General features: G+C 41.7%; 1 protein-coding gene across 3 annotated transcripts in view; it reads right to left on the bottom strand.

Annotated features, from left to right (window-relative positions):
* Positions 1-13,135, bottom strand: part of ESYT3 (extended synaptotagmin 3) — a 45,740-nt gene that overhangs the window by 11,052 nt on the left and 21,553 nt on the right. For all 3 annotated transcript variants that reach the window (XM_033516233.1, XM_033516234.1, XM_015634307.3), the window contains 9 exons: positions 12,730-12,806; positions 7,527-7,593; positions 6,861-6,950; positions 5,808-5,863; positions 3,218-3,338; positions 2,079-2,252; positions 1,462-1,544; positions 1,011-1,059; positions 284-373 (listed from right to left, as the gene is read on the bottom strand). In XM_033516233.1, the coding sequence (XP_033372124.1) occupies positions 284-373; positions 1,011-1,059; positions 1,462-1,544; positions 2,079-2,252; positions 3,218-3,338; positions 5,808-5,863; positions 6,861-6,950; positions 7,527-7,593; positions 12,730-12,806 (807 nt within the window). The remainder of the gene's footprint in view (positions 1-283; positions 374-1,010; positions 1,060-1,461; positions 1,545-2,078; positions 2,253-3,217; positions 3,339-5,807; positions 5,864-6,860; positions 6,951-7,526; positions 7,594-12,729; positions 12,807-13,135) is intronic.

Here is a 13,135-nt window from a genome sequence, read left to right on the forward strand (position 1 = left end):
AGAAAAGAGCCCCTGAGAAACCACTTTGCAGTGAGTCAAACAAAGTTTTGCTGATTCAGGCAAAAAGAGCTGCCAGATTTGGGTTACTCCTGAATTACCAAGAGACCTGGGGCAAGCAAATGCCCTTCCTCTGCAGGAGCAACAGGGAGAGAATCACATCAAAACTTTGCCAGACAAAAATAAACTCCCATGAGTTTGCCTGGGGTTTCTAATTTTACACATTCCTTTGTTGATGACTGGACAGGGATCAGAGTACCTGAATCCTTTAAGTAAATACACTCACCTCATGTAGTTTTTCTTCGTCGTTTACTAGTGAAAGCCACTCTAGTTTTAAATGCAAGTGTCCACTTGTCGTCTTACTTAAGGGAAACCACTACATGGAGATAATAAAGAGTTACTTGAGAACTGAGAGGCAGAGTAGCTTTTATATATGTGTTGCAGACTCTGAGATTTACACACAATAGACAACATGAATTTTACTCCAAGCACCTAAGCTTGCATTTTTGACACTTAGTTTGTAGCACATACCATTAGGTACAAGGCAGAAGAAAATTAAAATAAGATGCCCATAAACAGGCAAAGCATGTGGCTATTTCTAACCAGCAGCAGCACAAGACAGGCACCCTGGCATTGTTTGTAGAGTGCTGGGTTGCAGGATGAACCACTGAATGTGACAGTACAATCAGATCATTTCTTCCCTCAGCAAACAGGCTGCTTCACCAAGCTATCTGCAGCTTTGTACAAAACATTTGTATAGAGGACAGAAGGTATCAAGAAGATATCCCACTACAGGCTCAGCATAGCCTCAAGGCTCTCTGGGGTTACCAGCCTGGTCATAAAAATTATTGTAATGGCTACTTTGGTATTATCTTTTTGAGAAAATACTGCAGTGCAACTGTGCAAGGAAGCTTTAAGTACAAAGAAACACCATAGTAGCAGAGGAACAGCACAAATGAGTGCATGTAGGCACACACCACCAGCCACATACAGAAATAAGCTGTGATCATTACCTCATCAACAGTTCTGTCATTCATTACATCCACCAGGCCTATCAGCAAGCTGGAAGGCAAAAAGCAAACATTTCAATGTATATTGAGGCATACAGCATAAATCAACAAAAGAGCCCACTCTCAAGTCTGTTCCAAATAACAACTTCTCCACATTACCTGTGTATGTGTGTGCAGGAACACACTTATACTCCTGAAGTCTCTCCCTTGAAATATTTTGAAAACTAAAATAAAACTGAAGTAAATCTCAAGTAACTATCACTTCTAATGGCTTCCCAGGACTCCCTGCAGGAGTGTAACCTTGTTCAACATTAGTTGCACTAGGAACTAATTACGTGGTATCAATATCTGGTCAATGAGAATAATTTCAACAGTATTAAATTTCCAGTATGAATAATTCACATGTCCCACGGCAGAGGCTACTGGACCCTGATCAAAGGTCTTGCTATTTTACCTGCCCATAAAGTCATCTTTATCTGGATCTTCATCATACAAATCCACTTCTAAGTCCTGACCAGGCACTTCATGAATAACAAACTGGAGGAGAAAGAGGTATTGATTAAAAATAAAAAGCATTCACATATACATATTCAGGCTCAGACTGTGGACAAGAACATGACACTTGACAGCTGTTTAACACATTAAGGACATTCTCTGTTCTTTCTTATGGTTAAATGCATAACAAATATAATTGATTATAGATGAAAATATTTCACATCGTTTATTTGTTTTTGAGCTACAACTTAAACCCCTCAAACTAGTATCCCTAATAAGCAGAGAGGAACCAATGCTGCTAGAGCAGCCCACAGCTGCACTGACTGATGCATTGATTGATATTTAAAGCAATGCTCTGCACCTCCTCCAAAACCCCACACATGTAAATCAGATCAACCTGAATGACGTTTCAAGTTTACAATGTAAATTTGAGTTTGGTTAAGGGACACAAATGCCTCAACCAAGAAACAAGGAAATCCACCTGCCCCAGTGCGGTCAGCTAAGAGAAGGTCCTGCAAGCACAGGGATGTAAATGGCTGTATATCCTACAGATGGAAAGATCAAAAGGTTCAGTACCTCAAATGTCTCATTCCAAATGGGATTAAGATCTCGGGAGACTGTCTTGCTTCGATACTGCACGGTGCCAACACGGACGAGAGCGTATGGATCAGACTTCCCCCTGATGGCACCAAGGAAATTGTCTTTCTGGACAAGGTTTTCAGCTTCTAACAGATGAACCCTTATTACTCCCTGGATAAAATAAGATACAGAATTGGTCATGAAAATGCAATTTTTGGATAATTATAACATGCTGCCTCCTAAAACTGTTTATTTCAGGCAGCAAGGGTAGTCACCATGACAGTTCTGCAAAGACATGTAGTTTGATGCAGTACATTTCCAATGACAGCTGTAATAAAATGCTTTTTCCACCATTTACCTAGAGGGGAAAAAAGCTCCCTTAACCAGATGCACAGTTTAATCTAGATAACTGTGTAGGAAATATTATTCAATATATTTTAAAATCAGAAATATACATATGCATGCAGCATTACAGCCACGGTCAAATCAAGTATAAAGATCAACTCCAACTGACTGAAAGAGAAACTAAGCACTCATTGGCAGGTTCTTATTTTATTGCAAAGGAGCCATTCCACTTAAATTTAGTGATGTAAGTTTGCAATAGGGAGCATGCCTTTGTCACTCATTTTTATTTAACCTTGTTAGTAAGTGCATTAGGTATTTGATGGATGAAAGAGATTGAAGACTTGGATATGTTGAGTATTTAGGATTTTTTTTTTCTGTAACAAAGAGATGTCATCCTCCAAGTTCCCTATTTACACCTCTTCACAGCATTAGTAAAAATATTAAATAGCCTGACACTCATTGCTTATGTATTTATCCTCTCATTTGCATGTACTGCAGATCTGCAGTTACAGACTGCAGAAAGGTTTAATTGGTAAATGAGCTCAGAGTACAAACAGACTCCTTATGACATGTGGAGAGGGAAGGAACTCCCAGTGCCCGTGTTTCCCCCTCCCAAATGATGAACTATCCAAAACTGCTTTTATATTCCTGAAATATTGCCTACTGAAAGCCCACAATTCAGGTTGAAAGAGCTGATGCAGCGTCCAAAGACACTAACCTTGGATGCATCCACATGGTGGCAGCTGCACACTCAGGTAGATAAACACAATGTCACTGAATAAACAACTCACCTGGGGGACAGGGAACCTCAGGTGGGCAATGTTCATGTTCTTTTTCAGAGGCACCGTGATCCTGTTTGGTAGAACCAGCCGTGCAGCAATGAAGTCTTGAATTAGTGAGTCTGACATTACACTGCAGGTGGGGGAAAAAAGGCAACTTCAATCTCCATAACCAGTCACAACTCAGAAGGGAAAAATGAGGGACAGGGAAAAAATGGGCATTGCAGGGTGAGTGGTGTGGTCTAGCTCCCTACAAAGTATTGTCAAACATTGGAACAGGTCCAGGGCAATGGTTGAGTCACCATCCCCAGAAGCATTTAAGAGATCTGTAAAAGTGCCTAGGCACATCACAGTTTAGTGATGGGATTGGCAGTGTTAGGTTAATGGTTGGACTTGGTGATCTATAAAGGTCTTTTCCAAAGTTTATGATTCTATGAAAGAGCTGCAGAGTGGCCATTCAACTTCAATTTAGTGGTGCAGGTTTGCAATATGGAGCATCCCTGTTGCAGGGTGTGAATTTGGCTCATCATCGATGAGTGGGAGCTTAGGCTGTGTGAAATCTTCAAGCACACACCCAAACATTTCCTTAGGAATGACACCAGAGATGGACAAGGGGAGAAGGGAATCAGGAAGTTTCAGCATTTCACAGGGGGCTCAAGGCCTTCAGGTAGTTAGTTTATAGACTTAAGGAATGGCCACAGCACACACTGCTGCCTACTCTTGGCTACCTGCTGAGACCTTTTCACAAAATTGAAGCAGCCAGATACATTTTAAAAAAAGCCAAGATAATTCCTCAGATGAGGCTTTGGATCTTGGCAGATTTTACACTAAGAAGGAAAACTTCATTTGAAGTAACTGGAGATCGCACTGTCTGAACTGAGGGCACTATCTTGGAGTTCAAGGAATTTTCCAGCCTAATTACAGCTTGCACATTTTTAGCTTTCTAGTTCAAATCTTTTATTTACAACTGCTCTTTTTGTATGGCAGGAACAAGAAGTATACAGCTGTCACAGATGTCCAAGTACTCTCCAGGTGATTAATGAGAGAATTTCAACACATCAATACAACCTGGTGTGAGCAAAATACAATATTAAGAGGAAAACTCAAGAGCACCAAGTATCTGAAAGACTCATCCTCTTGATAGATCCAGTGCTTATAAGGGTAAGACTGTAACAAAATTGCCCCAATTCACAGAGGAAGCTGGATTCACACATAAAGAACACAAGGAAAGCCTTCTACTCTAAATGGTAAACTAGAAACCTTGGTCAGCCTCTTAGCTTCCCTGTAAAATAAACCCCACAGGAATGTCACAGAATTGTCCCCTCTCTCCGCTGAGGTGTTGGGTCTCAAGTCTCAGGGTACACCCAACTAAACACAGCTTGTATGTGAGGACAGATGACTGCATCCAGTTTCTTTGCTATCTTAAGTGAGCCAAATTAATTTGGCAGGGAGGGCTCTTGTTCAACCTGTACTTCAGCTCATTCATGGTCAGGCATGTGTTTTGCTCCCAGCTTTCATTGCACTGCTGAGGAACAAGCAAAGGTTTCTGTGTGCAAATCCATCTGAGAGAACCAAGCAGTAAAAATTTAGGACACCAAATTTGCACTTAATTATATGAGAGGCTGTAGGCTGGAACACCTACATGACTTCTCCCAGCAAGGATTAGGGAAACCAAAGAAAATTGTTAGTTAGAAATGAACAGATTAATTCCTCTGATAAAACTGAAGCTCTCAGGCTAAACTTCAGGGCAAAAGGCTACTCAGGCCTCAAATTAAGAGAAAAAGGAAGCTTCCTCTCATTCAACATCAAAAGCCTTCAGAGGATCTTTAATACATAAACTGGCACCTAAAGTGGCCAGACACTTCCTAAGACTCTGCAAACCATGAGCTGCATGGGAGCAGAGAGGAACAGAAGTGTCTGCATTTGCAGTGAAAGAGGGAAAGGCAATGGCTGTGTAACCCCATGTATTTTCCTCTTGTGCAACAGAATTTTCTCCTTACACTAAAGAACAAGGACAAACTGAATCCCCAATCTGGTAAAACAGTTTGAAACAGTACTGAAACCCACTAAGATTTTCATCCTTGCTTTGCAAGTTTTATGTATGTAATCCTAACCTAAGAGGCACTGGAGAAGAGCTACATCTAAAAGGTGAGCAGATTACATAGAAAGAAACTTTTCTCCTTATTAATCTGTTGCAGTTCTCTTTATTATGGATTGTACTTGAGTTTATCAGAGGGACTGCAACTCTGTGATATCTTGCCTTTTTACACTTTACTGTAAATAAAAATAAGCAGACTGCCAGTCTAAACCTACTTCATCTACCTTTGCAAATAACTGGCACATGGGAAACAGAAGGAATTATTTTTCAGTTTTTAAGTCATTGTTGTCTGGGGAATTTACAATTTCCATCCTAAATGCAATGACGTGATTGAAGCAATTTTGACAGAACATAAAAAGGTTTTGCCACAGCCAGATATGATGGGATGAACATCAGCACAACACCTCACACACCATGCTCTCAACAACAGCTTTGATGGATATTCAAGAACTACATCCCAACTTCCAGAGGTTTTTTGAAGAATAAAGTAAAGGAGACACTCACTTAATCCCTGGGATATCCAGAAGGTTGCTCATGCCTGCCCAGTTGATTTCCAAATGCTACAACAAGATCAGGAAGAAAATATTATACAGGTCTATTAAAATTTATTTCAAAATAAATGTAGAATTTAAAAGGGAAATGCTGCTAGAACAAAGCCAGATGTCTAAAAAAAGGAAAACCTGTACCACCAATTACATCTGTACATTAGAATCAACAGCTGGTATCAATTCCCTTATCTATTTCATCTGCCATCCTGAACTGAAGCTATCACTGGAACTTAACCTGCAAGCAGAAGGAAAGTCAGCATGCAGCCCTTAGCAATGGTCACTGGCAGATGCCCTGGGGTCATGAAGGAAATTCAGCAATTCTAGTAAGACTTTGAAGTTGTTTTCCCATCCTTTCACTTAGAGGTTGGCCTATGCCCTGAGGCAGGGGGGATTTACAAATACCACCAGTTTCAGGAGTCTGTGTTCTGATTCCTACAATAAACTAGAAGAGGTTCTTTCACATGCTAGAATGCTGCTACATCTGAACACAAAAACACCTCATTTGAGATAAAAAATGCATGACTTTCGTGAACTCAAGCAGAGCATAAACCACAAGCAAAGCTGTGTGCTGTAAGATAAATGGTTCTTACAAGACTAGAAGGTTTCTCATATTTTATTAAACCACAACTGAGTACAAGGTACATGACCTTAAACAGGCAAGCTTTCAAAAGGCAACCATGACTTGAATGGTCTCCAAAATTACTGTATTTAAAATCTGTGAATGGGAAGATCCACCAGCCAGAAACCTAGAAGAAGCAGCTCCTGTGCTGCCATCATAAGACAGTCCTCCCATTCTTAGAGTGAAACAAGTAACTGTTTAGGCACTACTACAAAAGTATAGAGCAAATTAATTCACATCCTCCCAGAGTTCAAGAGGGACACTGAACAATTTGTCATTTAAACACCTGAACTGTGAGGCATTCACAGTTAGGGATAGCTTGTGTCACTCACCAAAGACCAAGCACTAAAGGCCAAGCAGCCTGCAGAGAGCAGCTCACTCCTGACTCACCGGTTTCTGCATAAAAAACAAGGTCACTGCTCCAACAAAAGGTGCATCCGTTAGGAGAGGTTCCAGGATCACCCGCAACGTCCCATACAACTGCAAACAGAACAGGAAAGCTCAGGGCTAAGGTGCTCACATGATGCAGCTTCAAAACTGTGCTTTTCAGTGATGGAGATAATCTTAGAAATTCTTCTTGAAGTGATTTTATTTAGAATTTAATAACAAAATCTTTTCCCCCCAGACCATTGCTATTGATATCAGATAATGCTTTCTGTGTTTGTGGAGTCTCTCTGCAATCCTGTCATACAATGGAGCATTCCAAGAACAGGTTCTTGGTTTAATTTACATCAGCTTGTGAACATCATGGTTCTTCTGAAGTTCTCTACCAACACTCTGAGCTCCTCTGAACTCTGGTAGGCAGCTGCTGGCCCACACATACTCAATGCTCCAGCACTGACCTTGTTTAAAAGTCACACTACAAAACTTAGAAGTTGTATTTAAGTGCTTTCCATGGAAAGCATGATTTCCCCAGCCAAGAACAAGGAGAAAAAGCCAGTCATTCCAAGCCTGATAGCTGCTGGTTTCCCAGTTAAGTGCCATGACCTCCCCACTGGGAGCTGCTACCTCCTGCCCCACATAGCCTTGAACAGACAATGTTAGCACTGCACGCACCTGTACACCTTTCACACCAAGATTAAATTTCGATATGTCCATGTGAATCTCACAGTCCCCTATGTAACTGAAAGAAAATTCACACATTATTCCACAGTTTGCAATAGTCCCATGAGAAATTTGAGGCAGTACAAAGTATAAATGAAATCAGTTTAAGGATTGACAACATGATCCCACAGGCAGAGATGGATTTCCAAGTGACTGAAAAAGGGAAGTTGAACAAAGGTCAGAGCTTTCACAAGAGAAATCCTGCAGGGATATTGATATACCTGTAAAACACTGAAGCAACGTCTGTATTTCCAGGTTACTTTTCCATTCTAAAGACTAGTGGTTGGCTGAAGCAAGCTTGCTCCAAGAAGGGGACCAAGATGCTTATTCAAAATCCAAGGTCAGAGCAATTGCCCAGTTGCTCCCTTCTCTGCCAAAAGCCTTATCCCAGCCCACACCCTGGTGACCCAGCTCCCAGGGTGGTGCAGAGCCATTCTGCCATTACTTATGGGGTTCCCACCTTGCCCACACCCAAAAAGCCCATAAATCACCCTTGCCCACAACCCAAAACTCACTTGAAGGACAAATTTATCACTAAAAATAACCTGGTTTCCTTGAGGCTGAATTCAAAGACAACAGCTTAGATCAGATTTTGGTCAGTTGCCATGGAGAACATCAGGCTTTAAATAAAGCAAATGCTGAATGCGGTACTTTGGCAATTTGGAAAGCTCCTTAGACTTTAATAAAAGTACAAACATCACCTTATGCAGCAACCAATAGCCATTCCCCAGGGAGCAGAACCTCACAGATCTGTTGATGCCTCTGGCAGAAAACAACTGAAGGGAGCTACCAAGTTCCCTTTCAGCCCTCTGAGAAATATCTCTAGCTGCAGACACACCAACACCCTGCAGGTAAAACAGGGTGTAAAGGTACTGCAGCAGTGAATGTGCTGTGCTTGCTGCCTGCATAACTTTACTCCATAATGAAAGGGAAAGGGTAGGAGTTCTGCTCTGACCACATGTATATGGGCAAATAGTGCTGCAGATGCCACAAATTCAAATTTGCACATAGACAAATTCCCTCCCACCCACAAAAAATGTGCCAGGACCGTGCAACTCTGTGAATTTGCCTCCACTTTTGCAAGCAAAGTTCTTTGTGTATTTGTCTACAGATAGTCACCTAACAGAATTTTAGGAGCTCATAACACACAGAATAAAGCCTTTAATGTTGCATCATTTTCATTTCTTATTTCCAACCTCATAAACCATGCCAAAATTAAGACAATCTTTCTTAAAAGCTAGTGACATTATTAAACTTATTTATGTTTGTTAACTTCTACAGTTTTGACATTATCTTACAGGTAATTACACTGGGTGCTAATAGAGCATTGTTACAATAAAATTCTAAACGAGAAGCCAAAATTAGTTCCTTAATTTGCAGTAATTAGTCCAAGAGGATTTAAGTCAGCTTTTGCAAGTGTCTAACATAACAAGTAAGAGCTGTGGTGTTTCTACCTTTCCACACAGTCAAAAACTCTTCCCACTCAGTTCTAGATGTCTCTTTTCTCCAGTAAAGATGTCAGAGAAGTCTTATCAGAGCCTGAGCCTTAAATTACCCTATGTCTGCCTCATATAGGTATCACCCCCCTGCCAGGGTGCTTGGTAGGAAGGATGAACTCTTTGTTCTTTAGTTTATTCCTCATTTCCAGACCCAGCTGCTCGTGCTTCCATCTGCTCCTCTGTGCAGCATAACCTTGCTGTGCTCTCTGCTGTCCTGCCCCAGAGCATACCTGAGCCAAATTCAAGACTTGACACTTAAAAGCTGAGGGCTGAGCCCCTCCAGCCTACGCAGGGCTGTGCTTTACCCACGCGTGGAGGATGGAAGCATCACCTGTTTCTCTCCTACATCACCTGTAGCACAAGGTGATGCAGATAGTCTGTGCTGTGGATGAGAACCTTGGTCATGTGCACGTATCTGTGCCTCCTCTGTACTTGGCTGGAAAATCTGGGCCTGGTGTTTATGATACAAAGGCAATTCATTGGCTGAAGGCAGGGTTGCTACCAGAGCTGGCAAGTTTAACTAACCTGGATGTCCCTTTAGAAAAAGCCTGGGCAATTCCCTCCCCTGTAAAGTAACTGCCCAGGGGCTCCATCTTCTCATGGCCCCCCAAACAGAAACCCTCCTTTGGCCAAACCTTCTCAAGTGCTTTGTAACACAGACTATGCTTAGTCTGCCTTTGGACTTGGGAGACAAACACACAGAATTACACAAAGTAGAGAGATGTAGAAAATGTAACCAGGCAACACAGAGTATGAGAAAAGCCAGATCACCTCTGTCTTTCCCCTCTCCCTGTCCAGTCAGGCTTCTGGGGGCAGGTATCCATTTTTGCTCCAGACTGACCAGTTTCCAAAATGCTTTCACAGTTTCTTCTAAGAGCCTACAAACTTAGCTATCCCAAACTCCACTAAAGCTCAAAGTATTGTTGCACATTTCTTTTGACTTCTTTCATCAGAGAGAGACACTGTCCTTCCAGCTCTCAAAACTTGACAGGAAGTCAGAGATTCTCTTCTAAAAGTAAATTGCAATCAATTAATTTTTACACATGCCAGTTATTAACCTATTCTCCTATGACATCTCATGTACTTTAAATGCCACAGAAGATCATGCAAAAGAAAATTCAGAACATTTCCAATGAAAAATGCTTATGAAAACTAAATCATATTAATAAAATAGGAAGAAACTGGATTGCAAGGTGTTTTTCAGGGAGGTAATAGTGCCTTCAAGTACTTGGAAATTCTGATGATTACAGCCTATGATTATATGGCTATGCAGCAGCTCAGGCAGCTGAAAAATTAGTGGAAAGGAAAGCAGCTGTAGGAAGTCAAGTGGATGCACTTGGACAATTCCCATTTTGAAAAATGGAGCATACAGTCCTGTTGCATGGGACAGCCAAGACTATAATAGGACAGTGCTCTACATAACCATTCCCAATGCTCTGATGCTACAGCCAAGATTTAAGTAAAGCAGCTTCTCAAGTTCTTTTAGTAACTTCATGCAGTGCCAGATCTGCATCCCTGACTCTGTTGCCAGCTACAACCCATACAAATAAGGGACATCTAAGTGCTATTTTTCACACTTCCCAAAGCAAAGGATGAAATTTGTGATACCACAAACTTAACACAGAGGAATGGAAGCTCCTTATGGCACAGAACTGATGAACCATGGCATTCAGTGCTGCACCATGTTGGTGAGATCAGGAGCACAGGTGAAACAAAAGTCTTCATGGATCACATGTCTATGAGTGGCTAATAAACTACACAAATGCTTCCATACAGACTACAAAGTAAGGGTAGGAAAGGATTTTTCTACTCTTACCCTCTTCCTGCATTTTCTCCATGTCAAATCAAAGTCTCTGGGCTTCAGCAACTAGTTGGCTTCTTGATAAAACTGGAGGGAAAAAAATCTGTCCTCCTGTACTATTGTGACACTGAAAGCAAGAAATATTTACAGAGCACTGAAACCTAACCCAAGAGTCACTGTGGTGGCAGCACTGCACAGTGCACCCCACAGGCACCCACAGCACACCACTCTCTTCTCCAGTGCTGTGATGCCAGCACACAGCCCTGTAAACAGATCAGTCATTTAAACCTCACCAGCACAGTGACTAAGAGGTAGAGTGAAGGGCAGCCTCATACTGGGGCAACTCAGCTCCATCTCCTCTAAAGTAGCAAAAAACCCTGTTCTATTGGTAATCCAGAAAAAGGCAGGTAAATAATAGCACTGATCATAGATTTGCCTCTCCCTGCTCCTGAAAACAACAAACAATCTCCTGCAGACACTGCAGGATGCACAACACAGCTTAGCTGCAGATGCTGCTGTTGACATATGAACATAAGTGAAGCTGAGGCCTTAATGCAGCCCTAGAGAAGAGACCCCCACCAGAGGAGCAAGGCAAACTACACACTCCTGTGTAAATGCAGAAAATACTGGGGCTATCAGATGGCATCAGCTCAGGTTAGATTATCAGCACCAGCATGAGGAACAGAAGTGCTTAGCCAGTTTGGAGATATTGAAGGGTCTGCCAGAAGGACAGGAATGCAGAGGTGACGGAATCCCTCTGCAGAGGATTGTCAAAAGACAGTGAAAATGAACATGTGAGAGAAGCAGTTTAGCAGAGATCAGCAGCAACCTTCTGCAAGGCTTAAAGGGCATCAGATTTCTCAATCTCAACGTGGAAAGCACAGATGATTTGCCAAAGGCCCTAACACTGACCTGGGTATTACAAAGAGCACTTTGCCGACAGCACTGAAACACCTGACTGAAAATCAAGCGTGTGAATTTACAGGGAGTGATGATGCTCTGCCAGGGCTGAGTATGCTGCCATGCCATTACCACATTAAGCAGCAGGCACAGTTCTGAGGAGTTCTGTGCTGTTGCCAAGACAGTCCATAATTTCACAGCTTTTTCCTGGCACTACCATGAAAAACCATTTATATTCGGCAGCTCAGTCACCCACTAAAACTTACAGAGCAGCATGCAAGTGGTAATCCCCCAGCAATTCCATTCTCCAGGGCTAAACTGAGAGTTTACTTCTGCAATAGTTCTGATGTTAACAAAACATACAAACTCATGCAAAACAGCCTGGGAGGTATTAAATATTTTATCTAATTTTGTTGTTGTTGTTGTTAATAGAGCTAGAGGCAGTATTCTGCTCAGAGAACAGCTGTAATCAAAAAAGCAAATGTGTTGGATGGCACATAGAAAAAATGATGACTAAAAGGATTAATCTAGAGGAGGGAATTAAAAAATAAGTAGTGCAAGTAGTTCTGGAAAAACTGGAGAAGTTGGACTAATGAGAAACCATAGTGGGCAAGACAAACCAAGCACCTCCAGACCTGAGAGCTTTCCTGAGAACAGGAAACACAGTTTGAATACTTTGGTTCTCCCTGCCAAAAATGGCAAAGCCAAAGGACACATTCTTATACCCATGGCAGCTGTGATGGGCCAGAGTAGGTAACACTTGGAGCTGTGAAGGTTATTTCTGGTCTAGAGACTGATGCACATTTCACTTCTGTAACTACTGAGGACATCCAGCTGGGAGTCAGATTATCTCATATCATTCTAGGCTCTTCTTAGTGCACCATGCCCAGTCCAGCATGACTCATGCATAGGCAGTAAGTTAAGAACCATCAACATATCAATGATGCAACCTTACCAGATCTGCAGGTCTAGGGTAACTTGTCTCCTATCAATTTCTTTGGTGTAAGCTTTTATTCCGTTAATTCTAGGGCACTGAAATAGAGACAAACAAGATACAATATAGTCAACATCTATCAAGCTAAGTGCAAGTGAGAAGTCCTACTCACTTTGATGAATTTGAGGACAGAAGCATCAATTAAATACTTTGCAAAACTGCATGAGTATACCAGTACACCAGTAGTTTTTTTTTTCTTTAAAGACAGAACAGCCTTGGCAGTCCTCAAACACAGAGCTCGTTGCAAGTAGTCCTAGGACATTCTGCAAGCCTTAGAGAGTAATGAAAACTCCTGTTGCAAGGGTACAACAGAAATAAGTATAGATACGGCCTTTTTTTCAGTCTCCAGTCCCAGGATACTGACAGC

This window comes from Parus major, chromosome 7 (genome assembly GCF_001522545.3).
Source record: "Parus major isolate Abel chromosome 7, Parus_major1.1, whole genome shotgun sequence".
Lineage (NCBI taxonomy): Eukaryota > Metazoa > Chordata > Aves > Passeriformes > Paridae > Parus > Parus major.